Source organism: Cenococcum geophilum (assembly GCF_001692895.1).
Source record: "Cenococcum geophilum 1.58 unplaced genomic scaffold K441scaffold_31, whole genome shotgun sequence".
In the NCBI taxonomy this organism is placed as follows: Eukaryota; Fungi; Ascomycota; class Dothideomycetes; order Gloniales; family Gloniaceae; genus Cenococcum; species Cenococcum geophilum.
The window spans coordinates 870,682-885,869 of record NW_027137589.1 but is presented as its reverse complement, the minus strand read 5'-3'; the positions used below and the strand labels follow the sequence as shown (position 1 = coordinate 885,869).

The following is a 15,188-nucleotide window of genomic DNA, read 5'->3' as shown; positions in this document are numbered from 1 at the left end:
TAAAATTAAGCCGGATAAAGTGGTTACCCTTAATTATAGCCCCCTCCGATAGTAATTTATTGCCAAGTTATAGGCTATAAAGTAGTATCTTATTAATAACCTAGATAAGGGCTTTATTAAGCCTAGTTAAGCCCCTTTTAATTTACCTATTCTCTTTACTAAAAAGCTAAATAGAGGACTTTGTTTNTNTATNNACTACNATAAGCTTAATAATTTNACCNTTAAANACCGCTACCCACTNCCTTTACTTAATANGACTTTNGCCTAAATAAGTAGAGCTAAGATCTTTATAAAGCTTAATATCCGCTAGGCTTTTTACTAAATTAGGATAGACCCTAAATTAAAAGACCTTATTATATTTTGGACCTATTACGAAACGTATAAATATAAAGTACTACCTTTTGGACTGACTAACGGACCGGCTATATACTAACGATATATAAATAATGTACTATTTAACTACCTTAATGACTTCTATATAGTATACCTAGATAATATTATAATCTACTCTAAAAATAAACTAGAATATAAAGAGTATATCTGTAAAGTCCTATAACGGCTTTAAGAAGTTAGAATTTAGTGTTAAGCGTATAAAGTACTTAGGGTTTATTATTAGTATAAATAGGATTAAGGCAAACCTAGAAAAGACGGCTATAATTAACTAATAGGTACCCCTAAGGACCGTAAAGGGGGTGTAGTTATTCTTAGGGTTCTATAACTTCTACTAACGCTTTATTAAGAACTACAGTAGGATTACCTAGCCGCTAAGCCTACTTACCTATAAGGATCGGCCCTTTTACTTTAATACCGTATATAGGTAGGCCTTTAACGAGCTTAAGAAATAACTGGTCTTTGCTCCCTTACTTGCCTACTTTGACCTAAAATAGCCCTTAATGCTAGAAACTAATGCCTTAGATAGTGTTATAGCTGGCGTTTACTTCTAAAAGTAGATAGACGGAGAATAGGACCCTATTACTTACTATTTAAAAACTATAGTAGATACTAAGCTAAACTACCCGATTTATAATAAAGAAATGCTGGCTATTATCTCTAGCTTTTGGCACTAGCGAGCCTAACTAGAAGGCACCCCTAAGTCTATTTAGGTAGCCCCCAATTATAAGGCCTTAGAATATTTCATAATAATAAAGGCCCTTACGGCCTAATAGGCGCGCTAGGCGGATACCTTATTTTAGTTTAACTTCCTAATTATATATAAGCTAGGCGCTATTAACCGTGCGGACGCTTTTATAAGGCGTAAATAGGATATAAATAACTAGATAGCCGTAAAGATCTTATTATAGACCTAAGCGCTACTATAACTAGAGCACCTTAACTTTTAGATATAGGCAGAACTAAATATAGACTCTTTAAATGTTAAGATATGCCCTATTAACTCTATAAAACTAAACCTTATTAATAAACTACTGTAGGTAAACTATACGGCCCCTTCTCTATAGGAGTACCATAAAAGGGTAAAGAACGTTTCTAGCCTATGGTCCCTTAAAAGTAGACTGCTTAAGTACTATAAACGGCTAGTGGTAGTAGAGGAATAGGACTTACGGACTTAGCTTATTACTAAAGTATATACCTAGGTCTTTACAGCCTACCCTAGGAAAAATAAGACCCGTAGGATTATTGGCGACCGCTATTACTAGCCCGGAATAATTATAGATATTAACCGCTATATACGGAACTATAATAACTGCTATAGGTCTATAATTCCACGAGATAAGACCCTAGGATTATTAAAACCCCTTTTAATACCTAACCACCCCTAGCAATATATCTCTATAGACTTTTATAAGCTACCTCTAGACCGTAACGGATATAATATAGTTATAATTCTAGTTAACCGCTTTAGTAAACGCCCGTTTTTAATTCCCTATTATAAGAATATTAATGCTAAAGAGGTGGCCTAATTGTATATTTACTACGTCTACTAAATTTACGGACTACTAGATACTATTATATCTAACTATAGGCCGTAGTTTATATTAGTCTTCTGGAATAAGTTTACCTAAATTTTAGGTATTAAGCTAAAGCTTTCTATAGCATACTACCCTTAGATAGACGGTTAAACGGAGATTGTAAATTAATACTTAGACTAAAGACTCCGGCCTTTTATTAACTACTTCTAGGATAACTAGGCCGAACTATTGCCCTTAATGGACTACGCCTAAGCTACCTTACCCTACAACTCTACTAGATTTGCCCCTATTTAACTAGAAATAGGTTACCTACCCTATATAAGCTTTAACTGGGAAACACTAAAAGGGCCCTAAACTATATGCGAAAAACTATCTTATAAGGAAGCCTAGTAGTACACTAAGCTCTTAGAAGAAGCCTAGAAAGTAGCCTATACAAACCTAAAAAAGGCCTAGAAATTAATAGAATAGTAGGCAAATAAGTATAGGCGCGAGCCTAACTTTACTATAGGTAATATAGTCTGGGTTATAGTAAAGAACTAGAAGATAAAACGGCCTAGCTATAAGCTAGACTATAAGATAGTAGGACCGTATAAGATTTTTAATAAAGTAGGCAACTTATATAAGGTTAAGCTCCCAAACTTAATTAAAGTTTACCCTATCTTCTTACCGGATAAGCTATAAAAAGCTATAAATAACCTATTGCCCGGACAGAAGAATGAACCTCCCCTACTAATTTAAGTTAATGGCGATAATAAATGGGAAATTAAAGAAATACTAGCCTATAAACTTGTAAAGGGAACGTTAAAGTATTATATTAGTTGGAAAGGATATAACCTAGACCCTACTTAGTACCCTATATAGAACTTTATAGGTAGTCCTTATAAGCTTTAAAAGTTTTATAGCCGTTACCCTAATAAACCTAGACTGCTAAAGTACCTAGATAAGTGGATAGAATGTTAGTATAATAAAGATAATAAGCTACTAGAAGAATATAAGGACAAAAACACCCTAGAAATTTCTTAGTTACGTAAGGTCTTAAAATATCCAGGAACTTTAACCAGCGGTTAAAGTTATCTAATTAGTTAGATTCTCTTGCTAAGACTTTTAGCAATAAAGCCTAAGGGCAGGCTTTTTTGGAGGGGGGGGTAATGTTACGGCACTAGTAGAAAGCAGTAGTTATAGTAGCAGTTATAGTAGACGCAGAGCTTATATAACTCTTACGTGACTAGGGATTGTATATAACTCCTTACGTTACTACTTATCTTTTCCTTTCCTCTTCTTTTAGCTTTAGATTCTTGTTTATAAACAATCCAATTATATAGGCTTGCGCGTCCCTTTTGCCGTGCCTATGCCTTAATTAACTAAGTCGCTAATAAAATCCCTCCTTACCGGCGAACCGCACTTAGGCCACCGTAGCTGCGCTTTTATAGTATAGGGAACCTACCCCCCTAAAGATAATATCTGGGTATATAATTATAATATAACTAAATATAGAAAAAGTAGAGGGGCTTAGGGGATAATTAGAAATAGAAGTCCTTATAAAGATTTATAAAGAGGTTTATAACGCTATTATAGTCTAATATCTTAGGAGCAGAGATATTAAAGTTACCTTAAGGGACTAATAGGCAAAGGAACGAGCTATAAGGGTAAAGGATAGCTAGAAGAACGTATTAGTATAAAAGTGCTTTGTGAAGATTACCTACTTAAAGTCCTAGTGGTTCCCCTAAGCCTAAGGGTAGAAAAGGGACGCTAAGTGGATAATATAGCAACTATATATAAGATAGTAAAATAAACGGAACGCCTTATACTAGGACTTAAAATTACCTAAATCTAATAGCTTTAATAGGAAAATGTAAACTAAGTATATAATAAGAATAATAAAAGAATATAAGGGTCGCCAGAAACTTACTAGGGAGACGCTAGTTAAACGCATAGCTCCCTTATTGTTAGTATATATATACTAGGAATATAAAAACTCCTTATCTAAAAAGGTATTATTATAAATAGCCTTATATATAATATAAGGCTTTATAACTATAGACTCCGCCTAAAATAATACTATTACTATATATAATAGGGATATACCTAATCTATATACGCAGTATAGGTATGCTACGGCTACTATATAGGCCCCCACAATATAAGACACTACTTAAATTAAGGCTAAATAAAATGCGTAAACTGCTACTAAAGTATATATAAGGCGTAGGAGAGAGAAGACTGCATTAAATACAGGAGATAGAAGGTAAGGGCTTAATAGCTATAGGAATAACTAAACGCTAGGTTATATAAATAGAAATAATAGCCAATAAGCTAGGGGGGCGTAGGTGCCTTCCTAGCGTTTTCTACCTTTAATACTAGGGGGCTAGGCTGGCTATCCTAAGCCTTAATGGGCTAGAAGCGACGCCGCGCGATATTACTAGACTATATAGGGATATAAGGGTTATAGGGGACATAAGGAAGAGGACGCCCTATAGGAAAACCCTTATAGACAGTTATAGTAAGCTTAAGACCAGGATAATTAAGAATTAGACTTAATGCGGTAAATATAACATTTATAGCTAACTCTTAAAGGGTATATAGCTAACTAGTAAGAATAGGGGAAGAACTAGAGATAATAATAGATTTAAATATAGAAGCGCTAGTAGAAATATAAGATACGGAAATAGAAAGCTCTATATAAAATAAGTAATAACTAGGGTATAAATATAAGAGATAGAAGTTCTAAATATTTTAGAGAAAGTAGAAATAGAAGAAGCGAGAAATAAAGAAAAGGTAAAGGACCCTTGCTAGGGGTTTACTACCTATCTATTATATAGTATAACTACGGCAATATAAACCACTATTTTATAAGGCCCTTACTAGATAGCCTAAACCTAAAGAAATACTATATCCTTACTATACAAGAGCCGTATTATAATGCTTATATATAATTAATATACTACCCCTAAGGATTCTAGCTCCTATATAAACCAAAAGCAGCTATATGCGTATACTTTATAATTAGCAAAGCTATTAGCCTACCCTTATAGTTATAGTAGGTAGTTAACCTAAATATTATAGTTATAATAATTTAGATATATAGGGGACTAGTATAGATTATTAATATATATAACCCTAGGGTTAAAGGGGTTCTATAAATAGAGAATATTATATTAGTAATAAGCTTACTAAAAACTAAAGGTATAGAGTTTATCCTATTAGGAGATATAAACCTTTACCACCTATGGTGGGGGGGTATCTATATTACTACTAAATAATAGGTAGAGTGCCTATTAAGAGCTATAGACACCTGGGGCCTTAAGCTAGCTACCCCCCTAGGAGCAATTATATAGCAATAAGGTACCACTAAAAGTATAATTAACCTTATGTTTATAGACGAAGGCCTATACCAGAGACTTAAAAGGTATAACCCTAAAGAAGAATAGGCACTCGCCTTAGACTATATCCCTATCTAGATATAACTAGATCTAAATATTAAGGTGTAACTAAATAGCAAAAGATACGCAATAAGAAAGCTTAAAATAGACAGCTTCCTTAATATAGTTAAACAATAACTTTAAGACCTAGAAGGAATCCACCCAATACTAAACAAGCAAGGCTTATTAGCTACCCCTAAGGAAATCAACTAAAGATTAGAAAGGATTTAGGCAGTAATTAAAAATAGGCTAGAAGAGCACTACCTAGTCTTAAAACTGGGCCCCTATACGCGATACGCATAGTCCGTATAATATACAATTCTTATCGCCAGCTAATAATAAGTGAGAAAAATATATATAAATAGCTATAATCCTAAAGACGAGAGATAATATCCCTTGTATAGATAGGTGACGTGCGGATATAGCCCGTGCGTATAAAACAAAGAACATTAATTAAATAAACCACCAATATGGTTAGAAATCATACAACTAACGATAAGGACTTTATTCCGCCTACTCAATATCCTAAATTGTCGCGTTAGATGAAGAAAAAACCACCACATACGCCCGAACGCAGCTTTTCAATTAGTTAAGCTTAGGCCACCCTTCTATAGACGAATCTATCTATATAAGGGATAAAGACACAAAAAACCAGCTAAAAAATACCCTAAAAAAAGAAATAAGGAATAGCTGGAGATAGTTTATAAATAAGCATACTATTAATCCGAGCCTCCCCTATAACAAAGGTCTTTAAAAAATAGCAAAATAGGTAAAGAGAAAGGTGGGACGTTTAGTAGAAGACCTATACCTTCCGCCCCTATAAAGACTAGGTAAATTACTAGCTATAAGCAATAATAATAAGAAGGCAAAGATCCTTATAAAAAGATTTTTCCCTTAACTAGCTTTAGTAGACCTTAGTAATATTATAGGTAAAGCACCGGTAACTCGCCTAAGGGTTAATAGCGATATAATAACCGAAGAAATGGCCAGAACTATTAGCCGCCTTTTAAATAATATAGTATTAGGACTAGATAGGATTTTAAATAAAGCCATAAAGACCTACAGACTACTAATAGTACTATAGCTTATAGATATAGCTAAAGTATACTTTATAATAGGCTACTACTTAAGACTTAGAAGAGCTATAATAACGTTTATCCTATATAAAGAAGGTAAAGCAGACTACTTATTCCTAGGGAGCTACCGCCTTATTGCCTTAGAGAATACCCTAAGTAAGATCTTAAAAAGGGTAATAGCGGACTATATAGTAGATACGGCTAAGGAATACACCTTACTACTATAAAGCTAAATAGGGGCAAGAAAGAACCGCTTAACACTATTAGTACTTATACTACTTACTACTACTATTAAATCTATATAGGCGATGCGAAGGGACTTTATAGTATTAATGCTTAGCCTAAATATTAGTGGCGTCTATAACAATATACTCCATAAGTATCTCCTATATATTTTTAGGGCAAAAGGCTTCCTAGAATAGATTATATAATTTATTTAAGGGTTTATAGATTAAAAAGAAATATTACTAGTCTTTAGCGAATACTAAATCCCCCCTATTACAGTTATAATAGAAATACTATAAGAATTACCCCTCTCGCCTATACTCTTCCTTTTCTTTATAAGCAACCTACTTAACTCCTTTAAGAAAGGGGCGACCTAGGGGATAGGCTTTGTTAATAATATAAACCTAATTATATATAGGCCAACAGCCGTAAAGAATTGTAAAACACTAGAAAAAGTATATAATACCTATATAAAATAGGCAAGACAATATAGAGTCTAATTCTTACTAAAGAAATACTAGCTAATCTATTTTATAAGAAAACGCAACTAATCTATAGATCTTTAGCATATAATTTACATCTAAGGCTTTAGGGGTTAACTAGTTTAGGGCCTAAGAGTATTAGAAGTATAGGTAGATAGTAAGCTCTAGTAGAGCGTATATATAGCGTAAGCGGCCTATAAGGACTAAGTATAGTATATTACATTATCTAGGATTGTTAATTCTATATAGGGTTTATACTTCTAGAGGTTACGCCTACTATATATAGTAGTTATCCGGCTAACCATAATATATAGGTCTAGTATCTGGGCCATTAGAGAATCTAAGAAAGGCCCCCCTAAATTACTTCTTAAACCACTCTAAAAGGTCTAAATAGCCTACCTTTAGAGTATAATAGGCGGATATAAGTAAACGGCTACAGTACTGCTTAAGAAGGAAGCTAATATTCCCCCCCTATAACTATATATTAAAGCCACTGCAATATAAAGGGCGTAAAAGGAATATAACTCTAATATTATAAAGTATATTAAGATACGCCTAAATAAACTATAGAGGGACCTTAGGGCGCCTTATAGGAGAATAAACTAATAACCCTAAAGTAGGGAAGATATATTAGAGAAATAGGTAAAGAAAGTAGAAGAAAAATAGTACTACTTTAGGGCCTAGGCCTATATAGAGGAGGAAGAAAGATATATAAGAGGCCAGTAAGAATAATAGTAAGAGAGAAAAAGGAGCTAAAGTAGAGTATAAAAGAATACTAGGAAACTATCTACCGTAATATAATATTAGCTAAACTAACGCTAAAAAGGTATATAAAAGTTAAAGGTATAAAGGCTAATTAAGGTAAGAGGAACCTAAGCCGTAGTATAGTTAACGCTATAGGGGGTAAATACTTTAGGGCTCTAAGAAGGCCTAATAAAGGTAGAAAATATAATAGTAACACTTTTAAGAATAGGAATAATAGGACTAAAAGACTAGCTCTACTAGGTAGGTATCTTAGTAGGTAGCCTAAGATGTAAATATAGCTAGCTAAGACAGATACTAAAATATATAATACTATTATGCCCCTTACGCACTAACTAAGAAGTAATACTTTTAGTAGCTAGCATAGAGAATTATAAGATACTACTCTTAATATAAAAAGGCCTTAAGGTGGTTACCTAGTGGCTTATTAGCTAAAATATACTAAACCAGTTTTAGGTTATAAAGGAAATAATAATAGAGGGCGGGGGGGCGAGCAACGGGCGGCCCCTAATAACTCTATAGTAGTAGAGTAAAGTATACAATACTAGCGCGTCCGTAGGCTTATTACGGCAGCAGTGGTTCCTAAAGAGGTTAAAAAGTAAGGTAGTAGGAGCACTATAGGTGACTTGTAGGCGCCTTACAGGCGCCTTATAGGCAAGCCTTAAAAGGTAGGGAGATGGATTATAGGGTTTTCTTAAGTTAAGTCTTTCTTAATTTGAGTTTTCTCCCTATATGTAAATAAGGAGTAGTCTGCGTAGGCCTAATAGGGATCCAAATCGGACGTTAAGCAATGAATTATTATTATTTAAATCCCCTATAATCTTCTCCATATAGAAATAACGCCTTATATTATTGTCGAATACTTTATCCTAATTCTAGGCCTTTAGACTTAATTATCTACAATCACTCCGTTATTATCCTTTTCGCCAGAGATTTAACAGCAGTCAATCCTAAGCTATTTTCAAACTACTATATTAACTAAAGCCCTATAGCGCATCTTCAATCCAATAGCTTATCGAGAAGCTATTATTAGATTACTTATAGTAGACAGAGTCGCGTTCTCTACGGTTAAGTGGCCAGTACTACGACAACTAGCTCTAGCCTATAATCCAGCTATTAAGTCTTATCTAGTTGCTAGTCGTCACTCTACGGTTCGTCTTATAGCCTTAAATTACGACCTTTACCTTCGACAGCTTCAAACTAGTCTTGCGCAGGCTAATGGTCTGATTTATATTTAATCTGACCTCTAAACCTCACCTCACAACTACTCCTTCCTTGGGGTCTGCGATTAATAGGTTGATTATAAATATCGGCTTTAAAAGGCGCTTCTGGGACTCGTTGAATGTCCAGACGATTACTTAGGTAAGGCCTAAGCAAACCTCATTCTTTAGGTTCTTAAGAAGCATCAAATTACATCGAAAATTGGATGGCGATAACGCGAGTTCAAACGATATATGCTTAGAAGTACTTAAATCTTGCCTTCTTTCAAACCACTAGGTAGGTTATCTTTATATTCTAAGTCCTTAACTAACTGTCTACTTACTAGATTCAATTCAACGCCAAAGAACGCCGCGTCCGCTGTATTGGTCATATCATCAATCTATCCCTTTAAGCCTTCCTTCTCGCGTCTTCAAAAGAAGCCCTTTAAGCAGCTTTAGATGCCTCATCTCTTATCCCAGGCGAAGAGCTTTTCGACCGCTTTACTAAGATCCTCACAACACCTTCAAATCGCCGCGGACGTGAGTGTAGTCAGAGTTGCGATAGTCAGGATCCTTAACACTAGAAAATTGATCAACTAGAAGCTTTACCACCACTTTAACAACTTCATAGCCTTACAAAGTGGATCAAAGGCAGTTCTATTCGCGTAAAGCTATAGCAAAGGACCGTAAATCTACGTCTAGAACTAGACAACAAGACGCGGTGGTGCTTATAGTATTTGCTTATTACTAAGGCTCTGGCGAAAAAGGATAAGATAATAGACTTCTATACAGAGAATAAAGCTAACCTAGGACCTGATAACTATCTGACTGCCGAAGATTAGGATTTTCTACAGAAAGCGCACCTATTTCTACAACTATTCGCAGCCGCGACGTTATACAGCGAGGGCGATAAATCATCTATCTCCTCTGCTCTTATGACCATAGATATTCTCCTCCGTCACTACGAACAGCAGAAGGTCCGTTAAATCTTATTTTTGTACCTTTACTGACGTTTTACTAGATGAAATACAAGTCCCTTGCTACTCGCGACGATCTAATGCTCACTTCAATTGAAATAGGATGGTTTATTATCGACAAGTATTACAAACGCTCTGACGAGGTCCCTGTCTATACCGCCGCTCTCCTTCTCGATCCTTTAAAGCGCCTTACCTACATTAAGAAGAACTGGCATCCATCCTGGATCAAGCCAGCGGTTGCAAAGGCCACTCAAATTTAGGTAAAGGACTACAAGAGCATAGTATTACTAAGTGGTAATGAGATTCCGGAGATGCCAGAGCTACTACCACCGCGTCCGAAGAAGAGAAAGCGGGAATCTGTCGAATTCAATCGGTTAAAAAGCGAGGTCAGCGTTACAAACACCATAACGCCGGTAGACTACGATAGTTTTGAGGCCTTTTACAAAGGCGAGGTTGAGATACTGGATGAAGATGAGACACCGCTCCAATGGTAGTGTCGTCCGCAGCAGAGACGCCGCTATCCAAAGCTGAGTTGTATGGCTATCTCTATACTCTTAATACCACCGGAATCTGCAGAAGCAGAGAGGGTTTTTTCAGACGCGCGAAGGACTTGTAGTTGGGACAGACTGCGCCTCAATCCTATCAGTATTGAGATGATTGAGTGTGTCGGTAGTTAGATCAAACAAGGCCTCATTCAACTATCTACTGACGAGGGTATGGGGTTGGTAATGGATCCAGCAGAGGATGAGGCTATCCCAAGGTTTACCGATGAGATAATCAATGAGATTCCGTGGTTTGGTAGCTAGTAGTACTTCAACACCATGCTTTGTATACAAGACTGCGATAATATGGGGGTTTGAAGCTGTCGATCGAGGTCTGGTTTTTGTGACTACCTTATTCCTGTTCTAGTTACCTACACCTTATGACTTCATACTATTTCTATTACCCTTCCATTACCCTATACTCAATGTCGATCAAATGGCTATGGGGTAACAGTTTCAAATTGACGTCAGTATCAACGTCAGTGTCGACGTCAGTCTTTTCATCTACTTTGTGTATATAATGAAGTTCTAGGACCTCTTGCAATGAGACAGAGTCATCATTCTTTTCTTACAATCGGTGCACGGACTACCGATCGACAGAAGCTTCATTGATTTTGTGTGCCAAGCCTAGCGCCAAGGCTAGTAATCCTAGTAATCCTAGTATACTAGTACTAGTATAAACTAGGGTTGCCCATGTATGCTGAAAATAATCGTGGCTGAAATTTGTAAAGAATTAGTAGTTCAGGCAACAGCGCTCACGATCTAAATCAGCAGAATCCTGAATCACGCAAGGATGCCTCGGGTATTTGAAGAATTTTGATGCCTTGCAGCTATCAAGCAAGGGATTCTTCCATGTTCGTCTCTGCGATCGGTTGATTCCACACTAACAGATTCGGACGCGGACCCCTTTTGAATCTAATCTGGGCATTGGAATCATAAAGTCATGCGCCTGCTCCACATCACTTTCATCTGTATTGAACAGCTCCATTCGCATCCCTACTGCGTCATTCTGAAAGAGCGAGGCTATGACAAGGTTGATTTCAGCCATTGCCAAACTACTTGCGTTAACGTTGTCCTTTGCAGAGACCGTAGAGGCCTCCGAGCATCCAGATTCAAGAGTACTTACTTCATGCCTAAGCAGCTTCTTGAGCCTCTGGCGAATGGGACAAGGTAGCGATTCATGCGCGGGTCTATATCACCGAGCCAACGCTCAGGCCGAAATGAGAATGGTTCCGGGTAGACATCTTCAACTATGTGCATGAGGTAGGCGCTCATACCGACAGGTGTACCGCGGGGAATGGTGAAGCTCTTATATCTCAGCGGGACATCGGGTGAGCATCGTGGTAGTCGGTGCATTATACCAAAGCTCAGACTGTGTAGAATGTAAGCAAGGGCATATGTTAGCCAGAAATTTCGGCTTCAGCGAGAGGGGATGACTACCGGAGGCCTTCTTTGATGACTGCTTGCAAAAATGGCAGGGTCTCTAAAGCAGCCCAGCTGGCTGCTTTTCCCGGCGTACTTGCAGAGAAGGCATTAAGCTCTTCACATAATTTTGATCGAATGTTTTGGTCTGCAAGGATGTAGTAGCAGATAAAAGCCAAAGTCGTAGCCGTTGTCACAGTGCCAGCACCGAGCAAAACTTGTACTTCTTTGGTAAGTCGCTCTTCCGACTTTTCAGACTCGGGTAGCGAGCTACTGAGGATATGATGTATGAGTGATTTCCGTGCTGTGGAGTCAATGGCATCCCCTTCGTAGATCTTTTTTTGCTTAGTTGAGCGGATATGCTGGATGGCGAGATTCTTGGCATCAAGGAGAGCTTTGATGCCAGGGTTCAGCCGAATTTGGACTGATTCCGGTATCAAAAATGCAAGCCTGTTTGATGTTAAAGCGTTTCCATGTCAAGAGTCTTAACCATACTTTATTAGAACCGGAAATCCGATGAACAGAGGAAACGCTCTGTGGAATGTGTGGAGCATGTTGTATCTTTCAAGTTCAGCACGCAAAGCCTTCTTTTCCCTCGGAAAGGAAACATACAGGTGTGGAGCAAACTCAGGATCCTCCAAGAATCTTGATTCATCGTCACAGCAAGTGTTATGAACCACGTCTCCCGAAAACGCCGTAAATATGTGGTCGAGACGAAGGACGGTTCCGGAATCCTTGTATCTGTTCAAGCGATCGTGAAGCCGTTCGACATGCTCGTGAAGCAGTGGTTCCAATTTAGCTATACCAAGGCGTGAAAAATATGGCTCGAGCGGTTTACGGCGTGCACGATGACCTTCGTGCGAGATTGTCAAAACGTGAGATCCTGTTCAATGTTAGGCAAGAAAGACAACGTGAATGCGGAGGAGTTGTATCCTGCCTACCTTCTAGATCAACGCCTTCCGCAAAGTGGCTGTATAGCTCTGTCCGCCTCACACTTCCCGAGACATATAGTTCTTTGTAGAATTCCGGGTCATGTATAGACAGTTCCCACGGATTGATTCGAACAATCGGTCCGTATATCTTATGCAACCTTTCGATCTCAAAGATGTATTTGCCATTTCTCCAACAGTCGTGATAGAACTCGTACCAGCCACTTGCAGCTGCGATTTTAGGCCCGGGGAACTTCGCGAGCGGAGAAAAGACTAGGCGATAGGTGAGAAGAGTTATAGTATAGCACAATACGACAACGATTGCAATGCCATTTGTCGTGTACGCCATAGTGGAATCGATTTCTTGACAAGCAAAGGATGCAATGGAAGCAAGTGGCGCGATAGCATTAAAACCTCGAAGTGGGCCCATCAAGCTATATGCGTAGCTTTATCATCAGTTGTCCCGAGATTTATAACTTAGTCAGGTTTATCATCTTCCTAAATTGATCGTCATTTCACACAATTAATGTGTACAGGGCACCTACTTAGGTAGATCTTTGTGAGCTTCTGGCAGGGTAACGTGTTCCACCACTCAGCCGGACACACCAGTTAGTCGGACACCACTAAAAATCGGAAAACCTGCACCTTAATATCTCGACAACGGCCTAATAATAAATTCCGAAATTTTATAATTAGCCTTTTATGTAATCTATTAAGTAGCTCTAGAGATACAAGGGGGTGACATGAGCGGGCTGCCCGCCCTCCCTGCAAGTTTTGGTGGCATTATAACTATATCAGCAGCATTTTAGTGGGACGCTACTATAATGCCACCAAAACTTGCAGGGAGGGCGGGCAGCCCGCTCATGTCACCCCCTTGTATTATAATTTAGCTTAAGATTAGGGGCTAAAACCCAATATCTTAATAACGGCCAGGCTTATTATACTAGAATTTTATTAAGGGTCTTAATATAGGTATAAAAGGCTAATTATGGAATTTTGGAATTTATTATTAGGTCATTATTAAGATATTAAGGTGCAGTTTTTCCAATTTTTAGTGGTTTTTGGGATATCTGACTAACTAGTGTCCACGTAAGGCCATGTTCGATAACTTTTTTTGACCAGGTCGACTCCACCAGGCGGGCGCAGCCAGGTCGACGATTTTAAGGCCCACCCGGGCGCAATCTTTAGGATGTAAGCGCCTCTTCTAGACGCCAAAGCAGGGGTGCTTTCCACCTGATGGAAGGCGTTCGTTCGACAGGCGATTCGCTAGAAAGGAGCGTCGCTAGATAGTTATGTAATCCGCCCAGGGCCTGTTAATACTATGGCTAATAATATATAAGGCTTTATGTTGAATTGGATCACGTGATGGTAAGAATGGGTCAAAAATGGGCAGAATCGATCGACCTGGTCGTGTTGTTGTTCTACGGTGTTCCACCAGGACCCCCCCTTCAAAACGGTAGGTACTGGTGGAATTCGCCCAGGTGGACTGCCCAGGTGCTTAAATTGCTGACAAACTTCGCTGCTATACTAGATTTGGGAGCGCAATCGGGGTTGGCGCGAACGCCTCCACCTGGCCAGGTGAAACCTCCTTTTCAGCTGCCAAGACGACCGATCTGCCTAAATTCCACCTGGGCGGTCGAACGGACAGTATCCACCAGGTGGATATCGATATCGGTGGCCCGTTCGCGACCAGGTAGACCCAGGTGGGCCCAGGTGGCTTTTTTAGAGCGCCCACCTGGTGAGTCGACCTGGTCAAAAAAAGTTAGCGAACATGGCCTAAGTAGTAGAACACGTTAACGTGCTCCACTATGAGCTGGCACCCCTAGTAAGCTAGCAGCCCCAAAAACTACCAAAAATCGGAAAAACTGCACCTTGATATCTTAATAATAGCTTAATAATAAATTCTAAAATTTTATAATTAGCCTTTTATACCTATTTTAAACCTCTTATTAGATTTAAAAAGTAATCTATTAAATAGCTCTAAAGATATTATAAAATATTATAATTTAGCTTAAAATTGGGGGCTAAAACCTAATATTTTAATAACAGCTAAGCTTATTACGCTAGAATTTTATTAAGAGTCTTAATATAGGTATAAAAGGCTAATTATAAAATTTCGGAATTTATTATTAAGCCGTTATCGAGATATCAAGGTCATCTCCAATTTATGCATATTTAATCCTCCTCATATAGTCAAAACTTCGCTATGTGTTCAGCAAAGGTCATT

General features: G+C 37.9%; 3 protein-coding genes across 3 annotated transcripts; 2 read left to right on the top strand and 1 right to left on the bottom strand.

Moving 5' to 3' along the window:
- Positions 1-8,890: 8,890 nt before the first annotated feature.
- K441DRAFT_569545 (uncharacterized protein) lies at positions 8,891-9,130 on the top strand (the record flags this gene model as incomplete). Its single annotated transcript, XM_067643869.1, has 1 exon — positions 8,891-9,130. A coding segment is annotated over one exon (240 nt), but the record flags the coding sequence as incomplete, so codon positions are not given.
- A 420-nt stretch (positions 9,131-9,550) lies between these two features.
- Positions 9,551-10,328, top strand: K441DRAFT_726455 (uncharacterized protein; the record flags this gene model as incomplete). The annotated part of the gene is made up of 4 exons (XM_067654144.1): positions 9,551-9,631; positions 9,723-9,824; positions 9,934-10,068; positions 10,113-10,328. The coding sequence occupies 4 exons, from the start codon at positions 9,551-9,553 to the stop codon at positions 10,326-10,328; spliced, it is 534 nt and encodes a 177-aa protein (XP_067502151.1).
- A 1,165-nt stretch (positions 10,329-11,493) lies between these two features.
- On the bottom strand, positions 11,494-13,310 carry K441DRAFT_569312 (cytochrome P450; the record flags this gene model as incomplete). The annotated part of the gene is made up of 6 exons (XM_067643858.1): positions 11,494-11,665; positions 11,737-11,982; positions 12,048-12,482; positions 12,528-12,593; positions 12,645-12,915; positions 12,974-13,310. The coding sequence occupies 6 exons, from the start codon at positions 13,308-13,310 to the stop codon at positions 11,494-11,496; spliced, it is 1,527 nt and encodes a 508-aa protein (XP_067502150.1).
- Positions 13,311-15,188: the final 1,878 nt, after the last annotated feature.